The 17,999-nt window shown below is 34.0% G+C and overlaps 2 protein-coding genes across 3 annotated transcripts; both read right to left on the reverse strand.

Moving 5' to 3' along the window:
• Window positions 1-464: 464 nt before the first annotated feature.
• Window positions 465-4,546, reverse strand: LOC110873202 (BTB/POZ domain-containing protein At5g17580). Of its 2 annotated transcripts, XM_022122137.2 has the most exons (3): window positions 4,324-4,546; window positions 3,968-4,039; window positions 465-2,207 (listed from the first exon to the last, which is right to left on the reverse strand). In XM_022122137.2, exons 2-3 carry the CDS (start codon window positions 4,034-4,036, stop codon window positions 588-590), a joined length of 1,689 nt encoding a protein of 562 aa, XP_021977829.1. In that variant the 5' UTR covers window positions 4,037-4,039; window positions 4,324-4,546; the 3' UTR covers window positions 465-587. The 2 variants fall into 2 exon arrangements, with proteins under 2 accessions (XP_021977829.1, XP_035832550.1); XM_035976657.1 differs by lacking the exon at window positions 4,324-4,546 and having other exon boundaries at window positions 3,968-4,092.
• Window positions 4,547-6,311: 1,765 nt separating this feature from the next.
• LOC110873201 (protein TIC110, chloroplastic) lies at window positions 6,312-17,743 on the reverse strand. Its single transcript, XM_022122136.2, has 15 exons — window positions 16,999-17,743; window positions 16,105-16,164; window positions 15,352-15,475; window positions 15,167-15,235; window positions 14,020-14,118; window positions 13,822-13,888; window positions 13,162-13,226; window positions 12,986-13,080; window positions 12,492-12,619; window positions 11,615-11,715; window positions 10,767-10,983; window positions 10,216-10,370; window positions 9,886-10,011; window positions 8,219-9,190; window positions 6,312-6,746 (listed from the first exon to the last, which is right to left on the reverse strand). Exons 1-15 carry the CDS (start codon window positions 17,568-17,570, stop codon window positions 6,501-6,503), a joined length of 3,096 nt encoding a protein of 1,031 aa, XP_021977828.1. The 5' UTR covers window positions 17,571-17,743; the 3' UTR covers window positions 6,312-6,500.
• Window positions 17,744-17,999: the final 256 nt, after the last annotated feature.

Below are 17,999 nucleotides of genomic sequence, written 5' to 3' on the forward strand. Positions count from 1 at the left end.
ACATTTAACTTGAGAATAAAAAATAAAAACATTGTTATCCTTAATCATTGGATATAAGTAGTTAAATACAACCCTTAAATGATAAATCAAAACATAAGAAGTCTACTACACCACCAAACCATGAATCAAGTTTAACTAACTTAGACATAATTATCCCCAAAAATGTCTTAGAGTGTTCAAATATTAGCTAAGTTAGAAAAAAATAGTGTTTCAAGTTTTCAATATGTTTAGATAAAAGGTTTATTATTTATTATTTTTTTAATATAATCAAACGAACGTAAACGAACAAACATGAAGAATGTAAACGAATATATTACCAAACGTTCACGAACACAGTCAAATGAACGATACCTGTGTTCGTGTTCGTTCACTAAACTAACCGAACGAAATTTTTTGTCCGTGTTCGTTCGTTAAGCTAATCGACCGAACATAAACGAACTTACATGAGCACAACTACACCACTCTTTAAACAAATAAACTAGTTGTTGAAGGAAATGTATACAAAACAAGAAACAAACAGCCAGAAAACCAAAACAAACTAACACAAGAAAAAGATCCAACACTTATTACCCAAACAAACTCATTTTCTACCTAGGATGAACCTTCTTCTTCTTCTTCTTCACATGACAGTTATTTCTGTTAAGGCTTGATATGCACCCTAGTTTCCTCTTCATTTCCCTCCAAACATTTGTTTTTTCTTTCTCAATCTTGTTACTTTTCCTCATATAACAACCTCTTTGAATCTCCCTCCTCATAACCACACATTCTTTCTCCAATTCCATCACTTTACTACTCATTTTCTCCAACTCTCCCATCACTTTCTCATCCTCATCATCATCCTCCTCCTCGCTTTTCTTCGACCGCTCCTCAGGCGCCGCCACCTCTTTCGTGATCGTTTCCCGCAGGTGCAACTGCCCCACAAACAACACCTGAACCGCCACACGAACTGGCAGCCTCTCGTTCTGCGCTGCGTGCTCACACGCCTCTGCTGACAGCTTGTTGCATTCCAAAACCGCGCAGATCTCTTCTCGCTCAGATTCCGTCAAGTATTTGTGTTTGTTTAGGTAGATATCGATTGCACGGTATATCCCATCTGAAGTTCTTTGTGTTCCTTCTGATGCAGCGATCGACATTTCAGCAAGCGATGTAAACGAGTCTTTTTTAAGATCAATATCATTCGCTACCTCCCCTAAAAAATCCTCTACCAGTTCAGCCACAAGGTTGAGCCCGCCGCATTGGTCTTTCCCGCTGAAATTGTGGTAGAAATGCTTCAAGATTCTTCGAACACACTCGGTATCATACTTTTCTTCTTTAGAATACCCTTGAGACGGTATTAGCAAGTCGTTTACATCCGCCATATCTAACTGTCTCCCAATTCTCACTTCGAACCCGTCTCTACAGTTGTCAGACGCTTCTAAAACGGTTGCGTATTGAAGCATTTCAGACAGTAACGCGCAAGGGAGAACACCGCGATCATGAGGTAACAGTCTTTCGATCGCTTCAATCGCAACTCTTTTCGAGTTTGAACAATCGCCTTCAGAAGAAGATGTGTCTTCTTCGTCTGTTTCTTTTGGATCAAGAAACACCCATCTTTTCGCGTACTGATAGAGATTCGACGCAATGTAGTTTGAGCCCATTTTACATTGAATCATCCCGCGAATTATCGGCTCGTAAAACTGAAGATGAAGGCTGGTCAAACTCAGATCCTCTGACTTCCAATCAAGAACAAAGAGTTGTCTTTTAGCATTTGGTTTGTAAACACTCTCGTCGTCATCAAGAACCGGATTCTTGATTGGTTCGCCGAGAAGAAGTGGATTATCCAAAGCTTTATTAATGATTGAATCCATACAACCATCAATTAATCCAAGTTGCACTGCTTGTTGAAGAAGGGTTGGATTGTCTATTGCCTTTAGTGATCTTATTGATTCGTTCCAGCCCGTGATGACCTCGTGTTCGAAGAAAGATAGAGCTTGGTTCAACAGATTGTGGGGGCTGTGGGCTTCTGTCATGCCCAAATAACAAGCCAAACAAGAAACCGCGATGACGTTTTCGGGTGTCAAGTTTACTTGGAAATTATAGCAGAATCGCGCCATGATCTCGAAGATTTGAGGGCTCGTCGGGATATCCGAAAGGAGATGCGAAAGATCTTCGTCAGGGTTTTCTTTAAACAGCTTACAAAGTTTTGATGATCTTGCAGCAAGAAGATCCTGCATGATATTAAAAATTGTATAGTTTGACTTTATTAAGGTCAAAATGATGGACTTTAAAATGAATGTCAATTCTCCAAGATATTGGAAAAAAAATAGGTAAAAATATGAACTTTACAACAGTTTCTTTAATAGCAGGATTTAGAGTTAATTACTGTTTTCATCCCTGTGATTTGTCAAAAATCACTATTTCAGTCCATTAGTTTAAAAATTACGATTTCAGTCCCTGTGGTTTCACTTTCGTAACCATTTCAGTCCCTGTACTTAACAGATGGATTGAAATGGTTACGAAAGTGAAACCACAGGGACTGAAATGGTTACGAAAGTGAAACCACAGGGACTGAAATCGCAATTTTTAAACTAATGGACTGAAATAGTGATTTTTGACTAACCACAGGGACGAAAACAGTAATTAACTCCAGGGTTTATTACAATGGTTTTGGATGTTATAAGTTGAAAAAGAAAAAAAAAAAAAAAAACTATTTCAAAATAATTTTATGCGGACAACAGAATTGATATGCACAGTTTGACTTTATACGGTCAAAATAAATACTTTATCACTGTGAGATTATTGTCAATTCGCCGGAGTTTTTTTTATAAAAATATGTAAAAATCTGAACTTTACAACAGTTTTTTTAATAAAAATATTAAAAATGTGCAATTTGACTTTAACAAGGTCAAAATAAATACTTTATGACTTTGAGATTAATGTCAATTCCCCTAGATTTTGGAAAAAATCATGTAAAATATGAACTATCAGTTTCTTTAATAGCATGGTTTACTACAATGGTTTTGGATGTTATAAGTTGAAAAAGTTATATATATGAACAACAAAATGGATTTGCATAGTTTGACTTTATACAGTCAAAAGAAATACTTTGTTAGTGTGAGATTTTGTCAATTTGCCCAAGATTTTATAAAAATTATGTAAAAATCTGAACTTTACAACAGTTTCTTTAATAGATGGTTTACTACAATGGTTTTGGATGTTATAACTTAAAAAAGAAAAGAGTAAACTGTCATAATGGTCCCTGAGGTTTGGTCACTTTTGCCACTTTAGTCCAAAACTCAACCTTTTGAATTTGGGTCCCTGTTGTTTCAATTTGTTGCCATTTTCATCCAAAAGCAAAATCTGGTCAGATTTTTTAGTTGACATCCAGCTTTTATGTCTTTTTCCCCCCTTTTGATGAAGGGCAAAATGATCAGTTTTTTTTAATTTGTTATATTAAAACGTTAAAAGACCATTTTGCCCTTCATTAAAAGGGAGGAAAAAGGCAAAAAAAGCTAGATGTTAACTGAAAAAATCTGACCAAATTTGATTTTAGATGTAAATGGCAACAAAATTGAAACCAGAGGGACCCAAATTCAAAAGGTTTGAGTTTTGGACTAAAGTGGCAAAAGTGACCAAACTTTAGGGAGCATTTTGTCAGTTTACTCAAAAGAAAAATAAACTATTTCTAAAGATTTTTCTATGAACAACAAATGGATATGACTTTATACGGTCAAAGAAATGATATATTACTATGAGATTAGTGTCAATATTTTATAAAAATTAAGAAAAAATCTAAATTTACAACAGTTTATCAATAATAGGATGGTTTGTGACAATGGTTTTGGATGTTATCAACTGAATTAAAAAATAAAATAAAAAAAAAAAACTTTCACAAGCTGTTTATATGAATAGCAACTTAATTGATTTGACTTAAAAATCAAAATGAAGCACAATGTGAATATTTGAAATGGTGAAGAGGAGTGTTTACCCTGTGCAAGTTGAATGGCGTCCCGCCTACGATGACTTGAACATCCTTTGAAAACGAATATCTCGACATCTTCTACAAAATCATTCATACAAAGTGTTATAGGAAAAGCAATTAAACTGACAACAAATAGTTTAATTAATATGTCATGTTTTTTTGTTACAAAGCATGATCATTTTTGGTTTCTGCAGCTCATTATTTGACCATCTAAAAGTCAAAATATAAAGTTAAATGCAGCCATAAAACAGCATAACTACTTTAAAACCAATTGGATCCCAGAAAAAGGGTTTCCATTTTTCCATAAAAAGATACAATCTACAACCTATAATAATATTAATAATAATAATAATCTGACTTACACTTTGGATTGCTGGATTTGTCAGATTTTTAATATTGATCTTTCTGTATACCTTCGAGTTGAGAAGTTGAAATGATTTTTGGGTATTCGGAATTTATGCCTTGGATCCCCACTTACCGTTCTTCATAACCGTTTCTCCACGTTTCCTGATTATGTGAATTCTGTTAATAATTCCGCTTGAACCGGTTTTTTTTTTAACCGTTGATCAAATCCTCCTTGTTTAGAACACAAATTAAACGAGCAATAATACTGTGTATTATTTTTTGTAACTTATGATACGTTGATTTGTTAGATTTACTAGGATAGCTGTGCATCATTACATGGGTTAAATTATATAAGTTATATAACTAATCATGAATCATCACCAGATCATTAACAATGCAAGCGTCATTAACAAATGAAAGCGATTGGACTTGGTTTTTAAACTATAAATTTGTTTATTATGTAAAATGTTTAAAATCATGAAAAGACAATACAATGGTGTCGTTTGTAAAAAACAATGGTATCGCTCGTAAAAAATGATGGTTTCGCTCAATTTTTTTCTAAAAGACGTTACATATAATACGCGAATTTAAACACGTTGTTCATAGTGTGGCTGTCACCAGTTATAACTCTATAAATAAATAAAAGATAAAAACCTTATCATCAGCAAGTGAAAAAGTATTGTATAAATGGGTTCTGAAAATGGTTTTTTTTTTGGTTATTAGATCAAATTACTAATTAACTGTTTTTTTGATGTATCCGACATAAGAATGAAATGACTAATTTCATTTATTATTATAATAAAGTTACGTAAATTTACATCTACTTTATTTGAAACTAGGATTACAACCCGCCGCAATGCAGCGGGGATTCTTTAGTTATAACTAAGTCGGTCTAAGACCCGCACATTATGTTAACCCTGTCAAACGGGGAATAAATAGACGATGTAAAACGTTCACCCACACACGCATGTTGCATCGTGTTAACTCGCAAAATTTAGAACGAAACGTAAAAACGTTAAGCCAAAGACACGCGTTGCGATGTGTTATGTCACAAAATTTAGAACCAAGCATAAAGCGAAAAATTTGTTGAAAATGAAAACTATAAAGGAACAAAGTTGAAAGTAAAAAATTTATGAGAATAAATTGCAAAAGATAAAAAGTTTTGGGTTAAAAGTAAAGAACAAATAGTTTTGGGTTAAAAGTAATATATGAAATACTTTTGGGTGAAAAGTAAAAAAAAAAATCATTTTTTTTTGGAAAACCCCTAAAGCCAACGTTACGACAACCATATGCATAACCAGTTTTTCTTTGAAAAACCCACAAAGTACACATCACGTTGCAGCGGGGCGTAAAACGGTGTCAAATAGTACTAATGTCACACAACCGTCATCGACCACCAACACTGACTCGACCTAGGATATGCGTGTTTTGAAATCTTTCAAACATGGAAAAATAGAGGCAAAAACGTTGAACCACACATGTACGTTACGTCGTATTAACTCGAAAAATTTAGAACTATACGTAAAACGGAAATTTGCAAAAGATGAAAAGTATAAGTGACAAAAGTTGTGAAGTTAAATTGCAAATAATGAAAAGTTTTCGGTTAAAGTTAAAAAAACAAATTATATAGGGTCAAAATTACAAAAAGTAAAAACCTTTGGGTTAAAAATAAAAAATAAAGTTTTTTTTTTTTTTTTGAGTAATGTGCAAAGCATAATTTACAACTTGATATGCACCAAAAAGTTACTTCTTTATTTATAAGGGTATAATGGGCGATGATTAAACCATGATAACAAGATAATAGGGGTTGGTGCTTTTAGCTTATCTCTCCCTCCAAACTAGGGATGAGTATGATACCGTTCGATACTGAAAAAAAGGGGGAAAATTGGTACCGGCATTGAATATACCGGTACCGGTACCGAAAAACATGGAAAATAGGTACCGGTACTGAATATACCCAGCAAGGTTCCATACAAGTACCCGGTACCAAAACTACCACCTCCAATGGAGTAAAAATTATCAACCATACATTCATGTTTTATTCATAAAACTCAACAAAACCCAGTTTCCTCGTGCACACCGTTTCAAACATCTCTAAACAATCAAATAGATATCTGGGAAGAAATACCGAGGTTCTCTCACCTATAGCGCGAGCCGGTTGCTATCGCGCAAAAAAAGTTAATGAAAACTGAACTCAAAATACAAACTCTTCTTCACTAGTTTCACTAGTTGGTACTGCACGATCCTTCATCTCTTTCAATGCTTCTGCGGTTGCATCATCGATGCTCAACAAGTGCTGTAATCGTGACAGCTTTTCAGGCGCAGGGTCATTCTTGATATATATTGAAAACAGGTCTGCCAACTCTTCAGGCACTTCCCATGATAACGGGGATGCGGGTACGGCTTTGTCACAGGCTAACAAGTCGTTCAAAGAAGAAACCTGCATCATTTGAGTACATCAGAAACGTTAAAACTATAATGATAATGATAATAAAATCAAACTAAAAAAAGAAAAAATTAAAAGTTGAAGAAAATCAACAAAAAAAGTTGTACGATACCGTTGTTGTTCGTACGGTACCCGTGATCAAGGATAAGCAAATGGTACCGGGTAGCAGCACTGAATTTCCCGAACCAAAAGATTTCCAATATCAACTCGGCACAAACTTTTGGTGTTTATTGTATTAGTTTCGGTTTTTACCTTCATGTACCGATACCGAACAGGATCGTACCAGTATTTTCGATACCGGTACTAGCTCGATACCGGTTGACACCAAGTTTATCCCAACCCGTGATATTCAAAAATGATTAAAGTTAAAAAGTAAAGAAATAACTATTATTATAATACTAAAATAACAAAAGTATTAAAAAAACTATATATTATTATGATATTAACTATATATTATTATAATATTAAAATTACTATTTATTAGCTTCTAATTTTAATTTAAAATATAATATATATATAATATAACTTGTCCTGGCTAACACAACTTAAATCTAGATTATTAAAGAAAGGATTAATTTCATATACCCTTACAACCCTTTAAAATTTTCATATATACCCAACCAAAACTAAAATTATCATATATGCCCTTACAAAGTAGTTAAAATACCAAATATTCCCAATTTATTAAGAACAATCTAATAAATGATCATTTTACTCTTATTTTTTAACTAAAAGTTTTCATATATGCTCGTCTTTTTACTTCATATTTTTATATAACACATTTAGCTTATATTTACTTTTACCCATTTTTATTTTTACCAATAAACAATAGTATACTCCGTATATAATATTTAAGCTAAATAACTTATGCTAGAATTGAGTAAATTATAAATATAATATTTGAAGTTTAATGTCATAAATGAGATTTCAAAGCTTTAGAAAAACAAGGATAAATTTGTTATTTGTTAAATTGTTTTTAATAAATTGGGTATATATGATATTTCAAGTTCCAACGACTTTGTTAGGGTATATATGATATTTATAATTTTGCATCAGTATATATGATAAGAGTTAATTACATAGTTAGTCCCTGTGGTTTGCCCAAAGTAACATACTTAGGTACTAATAGTTTAAAATCACATTCTAGGGTATTAACTTTTCAATTTGTAATGTTTGGAGGTATTAACGTTATTTGTAGGTTTAAAATCACATTCTATTAGTACCTAAGTATGTTATTTTGTGCAAACCACAGGGACTAACTATGTTAATACCCTAGAAGTTAATACCTCCAAATGTTACAAAATGAAAAGTTAATATCCTAGAAGGTGATTTTAAACTATTAGTACCTAAGTATGTTATTTTGTGCAAACCACAGGGACTAACTATGTAATTAACTCTATATGATATTTTGCAAGTTTGTAGAAGTATAAATGAAATTGCCTCGAGGAAAAAGAATTTGCACTTACCACCCCTGAAGTATTTCTCTGTCTCAATAACGATACAGCCTGAATCAAAGAATTTGACAACCGAGTTCGCGCAAGTTCATGAACAACATCTCGAGCCTTGTTAGCATCGATGCCAAGATCTTCCGGAATCTTCTCGTAAACTTCCACCTCATCAAACTCGCCGGTTCCTGAAGAAAATATATCATCAACAGTTTTCTTGAAAAGATTTTGTCTTAAACTCAGTGACACCATCACATCTAACTCGATCCCCGATCCTTTAAGCTCACGGATTTCCCTTATACTGAGCCGACCTTGGCCCACAGCGGTTTCAAGTGCAGCCGCCATTTTCGTGCTCGTTATGTTCTTTATTATTTTTTGAGCATATTCAGATGGCAATCCAACTTGTCGTTGCAACTCGTTTAATTGTGAAACGCGCGCTTTTGTTAGTTGCCCATCTGCTAATATAACCTCAGCTTGTTGTGTAAAAGCCTGTTCGGCTAAGCTTCTATGGACTTCCACAATTTCTTTATCGGTTAACCCTAATATACCCCCTAACTGTTTTAGAAAAACGTATTCGGAATCGTCTTTTTTGGTGGTGATTTGAGCACCAAATGGGACCCGCGTCACTTCACCGGTTAAACAATACAGTAAATATGTCTTGTAAAGGTCGGTTCTGTCCCTGTCTGGAAGGTCGTCTTTGAGAGTTATTTCAGTTTGACCGGGCTTCCCTGTGGTCATTCGGGCCGGCTTGACTTTTCTAAGGGTTTGTAGTGATTCCCATTCTTCATCGTCTACTTCATCTACGGGTTTTGCTTCGACATCAATGACCGCGTCTTCTGTGGGGGTCTCGGATGATTCTCCTTTGATATCTGACACAAGTTCGGTTACAACTAAGTTGTTAAATGCTATCATCTTTTTGAGTTCTCTTGCAGCCTCTGTTCGACTACCCGAAGCTCGTGATCTTTGTATGTAACTAATGAAAATTTTCCGGACCTGCATACAATTGTGTCATGATGTTGAGCTTGACTAAACATGTATATAATTAATTACATGTAACAAAAGGTGGTGAATTCAATTCAGGTTACAAAATGGATTTGACAAAGACAAGCTTAAAACAGGGGAAAATACAGGTGGCAACCCCCTACACGAAAAGAACAGGCAAAAACGAGAGGGTGGGTTTCAGTTGTGGAAAAACAGGTTTGTGTCGGCAACGGGTCAACCATTCTAACCTTTTAATAAACGATTGTGTTCAATTCAGGATAAACGGGTCAACCCGGCAACCCGTTTGAAAAATAAAATTGGTAAAAAAAAGATATTTTACATTGTAGGTTCTCCCCACCAACGGTTTACAACAAATTTAGCCGGATTACCGAGCCAGCTTGTTTATACTGTGGATCAAGATTCACTTACATGTGTTAGTAGTGTTTAAAGTCAACGAACCTGTAATGTTATTGATAAAATTTCTTAAATCGTTAAAATAAAAATAAACTAGATTACTACTGAAATAATGTTTTTTTTTTTTTTTTGTAATCATAAACGCCACTTGTACCAATTTGGAAAACAATTAAATAGTATTTTGGCTTTTCAAATCAACCTAGCCGACGCGAAGTGTTTTGAGCAGATGGGCCGGTCCATTTTGCCACATCTATGTATGATACAAGTTACAACAATCATGAAGAAGCACTTACCGCCTTGCCAGCAATAGACATGGCCACCCCCCTTGTTAAACGTAAACCATATGCAGCTTTTCTTACAGCCTGTTTAACGTCAGCATCATAACCATCAACTCCTGCAGCTATAGCCTCCTTAACAACCTAAAACCATGATAAGATCAAAAAAAACCATCAACTATTGACGATACATGTAAACTAAATGAAATTAGTTTGGGTTTGTAAGACAAAAGCAAGAGAAGTTTTACATCCTATTTGTTCGTGTTCAAAGAAACACTAAAAGCACATATAGAAATATAAGATATACTCATATACATAATGTATTAAAAAAGAAACTATATGAGTCACCTTTTCGAACAAAGCGCCACATATATCCTCGTGAATCTTTTCAACCGTTTGCTTAGGGATACAAAGCATAACTTGCAACTTTTCCAGAGATTTAACCTCGTCGTCACTAAGCTCTCCATCGTTCACGTATTGCTGAAGATTTTGCCGGTATATTGCTATAAAAGAATTGAACATAAGAACATTTTGGAGCCTTGCAAGTTTCAAGATGGTTTCAAAAAGAGTTGGATGAGTCTCGAGTAACGGATTAAGCCTGATAACTTCTAGTATGGGTAGATGAACCACAAGCAATTGTCTTGAACTTTATAAATAACTAATGTGCTATAATAGTACTATAAAACTACATTTATACAACGATACCTAAAAAATTAAATACAGCAATATAAGATGTTGATGCATTAATATACTCTTTTGAGGCAAGTTTTGACCCGTTCAACCTATTTGACCTGTTTCTTTTAGCTACTTTTCCTTCATTTTGCTCATTTTGACTCTATCCAAGATTTAAAAAAATAGCCCAAATCAACCCTTGTATAAGGTTTTGAAGCCTAAATTACCTTCATGGATTTCAATCGCTTTCTCAGGATCGAAGTGCAATTCTTCACAAAGATTTTGAAGAAAAGCTGCTTTACTTTCTGCAGCTTCTAAAGCACCACCGGTTACAGATTCAGCAAGACGTTTCCTATATACCTTTGATGTGACTTCTATGGCAATCGACTCCGCTTCCCTTTTACCGAGACCAAATATATTCCTCAATTGGCTTAATGCAGAAAGCTTTGAAAGAGAATAAAACAAGGAACATTATGCCATTTAATCTCTAACGGTCAAACCAGTAAAATAAAATATGTTAGCTAAAAAAACTGGACGAACGTGTCAAACAAAAATGGATGAAATGCATAAAACATCCTATCATTTTCTTTAAACCATTGTTGAAATAATATAAGTTGTTCTATCATCTTTGTGCCATTGTATGTAAGAAAAAAAATTCCATTGTATGCAAGTAATCTTTTATAACAGGTAAAAATATTTTTCATCTTTGTGCCATTGGTGTCACATTGTGCTACATAAGGTTGTTTACATATAATAAAAGATTTAAGAAGTTGAAAACATGCTGCAAATGATGGAGAAAAGTTATTTTATTACAAAAAAATGATAAAAGGTGAAAGTAAGTTACATTTGACGTAGATTGTAATAAACCTCACTAATTATTTGAAAACAAAAATACAAATATTGGACAAAAATTGTTTTGGGATTTAGACCAACTCATCAAAACCGTCCATTTTGACCTGTAACCCAACCTGTCCAGTGTGCGTTTCTTTTCCATTTCTTTAAATAAATTAGACCCGCATTCAGTTATCTCAACATGATATAATGGGAACCACAAAAAAAAAGTTCAAATTTGTACCTTCTCTTTCTCCATACGACCACCAGATAAAGAATCAGCAACATATGCCCTGTAGAGGAGCTTTAAGTCATCCATCTTCCTATCACCATCATACTCGCCGCCTGCCCAATAAAGAGTATTATCACTAAGACACTAACTACAAGAATAAGAAAAATGCAGATATCTAAAAAATGAATAAAAACTATGGTTTTAAATTGCATGATGCGCTCCGATGCGTTTGGTCCAAAAATCTGATGCGCGATGTGAGCGTATCACGTATCTGATGTGCACTCTTTATACAAAAATATTTAAAAAATATTCATACATAAAAACTTACAAAAACATACTTAAAGTAAAACCAATGACGTAATAAGAAGATAAAGAGTTGTGCTTTTTGGTTCAAATCAAGCATACTAAGATATTAATTATCGAAAAAACCGAACCCAGTTCATAAAATCTAGAAAGAAATTAAAGAAACAATGTTGTGTTCATCAGGGCGCATTATGCGAAATGCACGCAATATTCTCGCATCACGTAAATGCAACGCATCAGATGTGGTGCTCTCATCAGCGCATCGGGCACATCCGCATTATGCACGCACCATGCGCATTTTAAAACCAATCACTCATTTATCTTATGAATAGGTTGATTTGAGTAGTAATTTATCTCAAACAGGTTGAAAGCTACCCAAAGTCTATTTTATTGCAAAAGAAACCTCTTAAACCAATTTCCTTACACTGTTAGATTGTTATGTTTATTATTGTGATAATATTGTTTCTTTAATCAAAATGAACAAATCGATCATTTATAAAATATTAAAAATAAAGCGATTTCAGGTCAAACTAACCCTAGATGATGTATCTTGCCACTTCTAGATAACACTTAAGTGCATAATTACCTATCAGAGAAACTGGACCAATCCCACGAGCAAACCGACTTGCATCAGGGTGATTCTTCAATGAGACTAACAAGTTATTGAATGCCAATATCTTATCAAGCTCTTCAACAATAAGCCGGGCATCCTTACTGAAAAACGTAATTCATCTTAGCAGTAAAAAAACACAACATTTGACTGCAACACAGTTTAATTTAATTGTTTCGAGTGTTTGATTATTAGTTAAATATATGAATACTCATTAATGACATCATAAAGAATCTTTTGAGGCCAAATATAATGCAATCTAAATTTTATAATGATAACTAACGAGCAGAGTTGTTATTTTGAAAAAAAAAATTACAAAAATTTTGGTGTGTTTTTACATTCCAAAATGTATATACTTACTTTTATTTTGGGAGGACGACGTAAACCATATAAATAACAAACACACATTTTATATAATCACTGTTTAGTTATAAGTAGAAATTTTATATAAAGATGTGAAGATCCCGTACGCTGTTCTTGTTCTGGACTTGAGTACATCAACACTTGTTGATATATTTGCTTCAACAAGCTTTCTAATGTGCTCCCTGAACATGTCTTCAGCTAGCTGCAAAAAAAAACAATAAATAAACAATTACAAGTGATAATATATTATTATTAAGCTGCTTATGCTAACTTAAAAATGTACCTCATCTGAAAGCCGACATTGTAACTGTGCATCTCTAAGAGTAATAAGCTCTTCCGGTTGAATATCTGAGAAATGTGTCAAAGATGTGAGTAAAATAGAAAATTGTGAATTTGAAGGATTGCATGAATCTAGTATATTTAGTACACAAAACAGTCTTGCTTTAAGTGAACTATTGAGTAACATGAGAAAAAATAACTTTGGTATTTTGAAGTTCAAGAACTGATTGTTACAGGTTGAAGTTACAATAATCAATTTTCAATGTTTACACATTCACAGATTACCCATATTTTCTTTTTAATCTAATTTAATTAATCATTAGGTTTTTTTTTTCTTTTTTTTTACAAAAATGTTTTTTGTGCAAAGAATTTTATTGAATCCTTAGATAATCAGAATTTGCCAAACACTCAATAACCTAATTGGTGATTATTGGATCATCAAACAACAGAAGCACGTAAGCTAGTTTTATTACAGCTGATTATAATATAGTTGTGGTTATTTACATCATATAATAACTTTTAAAACTCACATCAACGCACCTCCTTTATGTGTTACTGGTGCACAGCTATATAGATTAATAAGATTACAGAAATAAATTACCTTTTTTCAAGAATAATCTAGTTTTAGCTTTTGTCCAATCAATAATTAACGTTACAAACTTACCTTGGCCAATCAACTTTAGCTTGGAAGCAAATAACCTTTGGGCATTGTCCCTTATAGCAACCTCAACCTGTTGCACAGAGAATTATCACGAAACAAAAAAAATTATTAGAACTGCTTGTGATGTAAACATCACTTCTATTAATTTTGTAATGTAATTCTAAGAAGCCATTAATGACGCATGTTTGAATTGATTAATACCTGTGATTCGGTAACCTTAAATACACGCTTCCATGGTAAGAGAAAACCTGAAGCCTCTCCAAACACGAGCGTTGAAACATAAATCAGCTTCTGAAATGCCTGCACTGGAGCCCACCACAATGGTCAAGCCCTGTATCTTCATTTAATATCTAAACTTATAGAGGTGGCAAGATGACTGGGCCAAGTGGGTTGGGTAACGGAACAAAACATGTCATTTTTAAAGCCCAAATGAATCGAGTGAAGTTGACCCAAATATGTTTTTGTGCGATTACTTTAATTATAAATTTATATATATAACTAATGTCAGATACGATATCAGTAGTTGTATATCTATAATAGATAATTTTTTGGTCAAAATAACTTCGATGTTTTACACGTAAAAAATACACTTTGGATGACTTTTAATCCATTTTTAGCTATTCGTTTATTTTACCCATGTAACCCATTAAACACGAAACATAGCCCGAATAGACCCATTCAAAAGTAAATGGTCGAAATTCCCACCTCTACTCATTCCGCACCAAAATAAACAGCAATCTATGACTACAAACACACACACACACACATATAGTATGGGTCTTAACATACAAAATGGCCTTAATATGAGAAGTGAAGGAAGTCTTTTTTATTTTTTTTATTTTTTTACTATCTATTAAGTATGATGTTTAATTGCAAAATGTAAAAAAAAATAGATATTCGTGATTTTACACTAGTAGAGTAATTATGTAATTTTTGTAGAGTAATTATAATTACTAAAGTATATACATAATTACTCTACTAGTGTAAAATCACGAAAAAATAGATTATAGGACTAAATCGCGTGGCTTAATAAAATGGGAAAAAATGTCAAAAAAAATCCCTCCTTCACTTCACGTTAAGCCAATTTGTATGTAAAGACCCATTTGTACCGGAACCTAACTCTCTCTCTCTCTCTCTCTACATATATATCAATATATGTATATGTATATATATATATATATATAATTTCAAAAATGATCTAGTTATTTATTTTAATGGTTTTGGAAGTTTTATGCATAAAGAAACAAATTGGGTGACTTTCGACCTATTTAACCAGTTCCTTTTTTAGCTGTCTTCTCAATTTTTCCACATCACTGTGACACGTTACTACAATAGATACGGAACATACCCGACGCTGTTGTGCATCTGCTTCACGATCACCTGTTTCTAACCTTTGCCTGAAAATACGCCTACCAATCTGTTGAACAAATGCAAAAATAATTAAACACATATTAACTGGTAAACTGAAAGACATTTTCCATCTTGAAGCGAATTCCAACTACCAAACACCAATGTTGTTAGTCTAAATTGTACCTCCATATGCATGGCCGCTGCATCCGGATCATCAATTCCCAACGAATTTTTGAATTTAATAATAATATCAGCTTCATCACCCTTTAAATCTTCACCATCAGAAGGAAGTACAGATAACACGTATCTAAAAATAAATAGGATGAAAGAAGTGTTGTAATAAAACTATTGATACACTTCTATGTACCTTGAGGAAGCTAACCAGAAAAAAAAGTGCAAAAACAGTACGTGTGTGTAGAAAAAAGCATGTAGATAGCAAAATAGAGTAGAAATCGTCAAATCAACTAAAGTTTTATAGGTGGGTCAAAGCGAGTTGGGTTAAGTAGTTAACCCACACTAAAAAAGACCATTTTTGTTTGACTTTTACAAACAAAATACCACTTAAAAAACTATCAAACTTTTCACAAACAATAGTGGAGACCTTAAACAAGTAACTTTACTTAACTAAAATACTTATTTTACCCATCTGACTCGTTATCAAAGCCCAAACTAACCCATTTGCACAATGGGTTGAAACTGCAAACAGTTGACATGGGGAAGTAGTTCTGGTTGGAGAGTATAAATATGGCCATATGGCCACTCTGGCGAAACACTAGAGTAAAAAAAGATCCAAAATAACAAAACCCCTTTTTATGAGTCACTAAACTAATAAGAATGTAAGTACAAAGTTGAGAATGAGATCAGTTGTTAATGACCATAATAAGTGTGGCCAGAAAAGAGATAAAATGGGGGTTATATAAAACAATTTCCACTCACCGAGAGTATATATCACAAAGCTCTGCATTGAAAGCTTCATTCTGTTTGCTAACACCATATCTGAAAGAAACAAATATAATACATATAAGCATCAACAATTAGTAAAAGCATCAACGGTGATCCTTACCTATATAACATGCCCAACAAAAAAGAAACAATTTATGTAAACATTTGATGTCAAACCGGTACTTAATTAAAATAGAAAGACAAAACTAGGTTCTTAATCTGACCCCAAGAATTTCATCCGTCTTTCAGAATCATGAAAAACACACTTGAACTGATGAAACTATAATCGCCGACCAGTTTACAAAACAGTGATTATAAAATATTTATCCACGATACACAAAGATTCATGATCCCTAAGGTCGTCTTATTAGAATTCATCAACTTGAGAAGTCCAAGAAAACACAATATATGTATTCCTGAATTAATTTGAATTACAAAACAACTCAGATCAGGATGTCATTTACCTTGTTTTAAACAAAAACAGCTATTCCATTTCTAGTTTTCCCAAACTCCTCTATAAAAACACTTAAAAAATTGTCTTTATTCTTATTTCTTCCAGCTATATGCATATATCTTCAACTGCAATCTTATTTCCAGCTATCTCTAAGCTAATTTTGCCAAATAAATCTAAAACCATCATCGATTGCATCTTTGCAGTTAGAAACATTTTCTTAAAAAGAAGTGCTAAATTCTCCTACTTACATAACTAACTTTCTAATGGTATAACTATAACACTTGTATTAATCTTAAGGCTCTAAAATCAGTCAAGGCTACATCATTAGAAAGACAAAATTAGGCATACTGACTAACAGGATAAGTGTTCTGTTTCCAAATTAAACTCATAATTAACTGAACTTAAAAGAGATATTTCAATTTCAACAAATAAACCTGCTAGCAATATTTTCAATGTCTTCCTTCTTCACATCCCGAGGATCCGAACCAGCAACATAATTATGCAAACTAACAGCAGCAATCTCCGGCACCACCGACGAATTCATCGCGTAAACCGCACCAGCACCAGCAGCACCCAACACAACAGCTCCACCAATACTAGCACTCCTATTTCCACCAATACGCAACCCTAATCCATATCCCGCAGCAACAGCACCAGCCACAACAACAACCGAGCTCGCTAACCTAACAGCCGGCGACATCGACTCCACAACCGACTGTAACGCCGTCAACTCCTTCTTACCGCCAAACACATCGCTCACGGCGGCGTTAGTTTCCGTCTGGCTGGTTGTTTCCGGCGGAGATGACGAGCATCGGACGACGGAGACGTTGCAGCTGTGTTTGTATCCTCCGTATCTATATATGTATCTGTTTCTGTTACTGTTTCGCCGGAGATTGACGGTGATGGATTTTGTTAGGGTTTGGTTAGGGTTAGGGTTTAGAAATGGAGTGAGGAGCAGTGTAGGGTGAGAGGACGGTTGTTGTGTGAGGAGAATTGACGGATTCATGGTGTGGAGTTAGCGGCGGTTGACGCCGGTGGTGGAGCTCCGGCGAGTTTGAACGACGGAAGTAGGTGGTTGGAGTGTGAAAGTGTGTGAAGATGAGCAGTGGAAAGTGTGCAGAAAAGAGGATAGGGGTGGGAAGGGGAGAAAAGGGCGGAGAAGAAGATAAAAGGGGTGATATGCAGGGTTTTGTGGGAAATTCTAGTTATCAAAATTGGTCCATGAAGTTTTAGATGTAGGTTAATGCACCCTTCATATTATAACTTATGCAATAATTGTTTGGTAGGGATGGTAATGGTCAGGTTTAGGTAGTTCCAACCCGAAACTCAGTTAGATAAGCTTGTGCCAAACTCGTTAGGTTTCTAGCAGGTAAATACTCATCGGGTATCAGGTATACTTGCGGGTTTCAGGTAAACCGATTATTTTCAAAAAAAA

This window comes from Helianthus annuus, chromosome 8 (assembly GCF_002127325.2).
Source record: "Helianthus annuus cultivar XRQ/B chromosome 8, HanXRQr2.0-SUNRISE, whole genome shotgun sequence".
In the NCBI taxonomy this organism is placed as follows: Eukaryota; Viridiplantae; Streptophyta; class Magnoliopsida; order Asterales; family Asteraceae; genus Helianthus; species Helianthus annuus.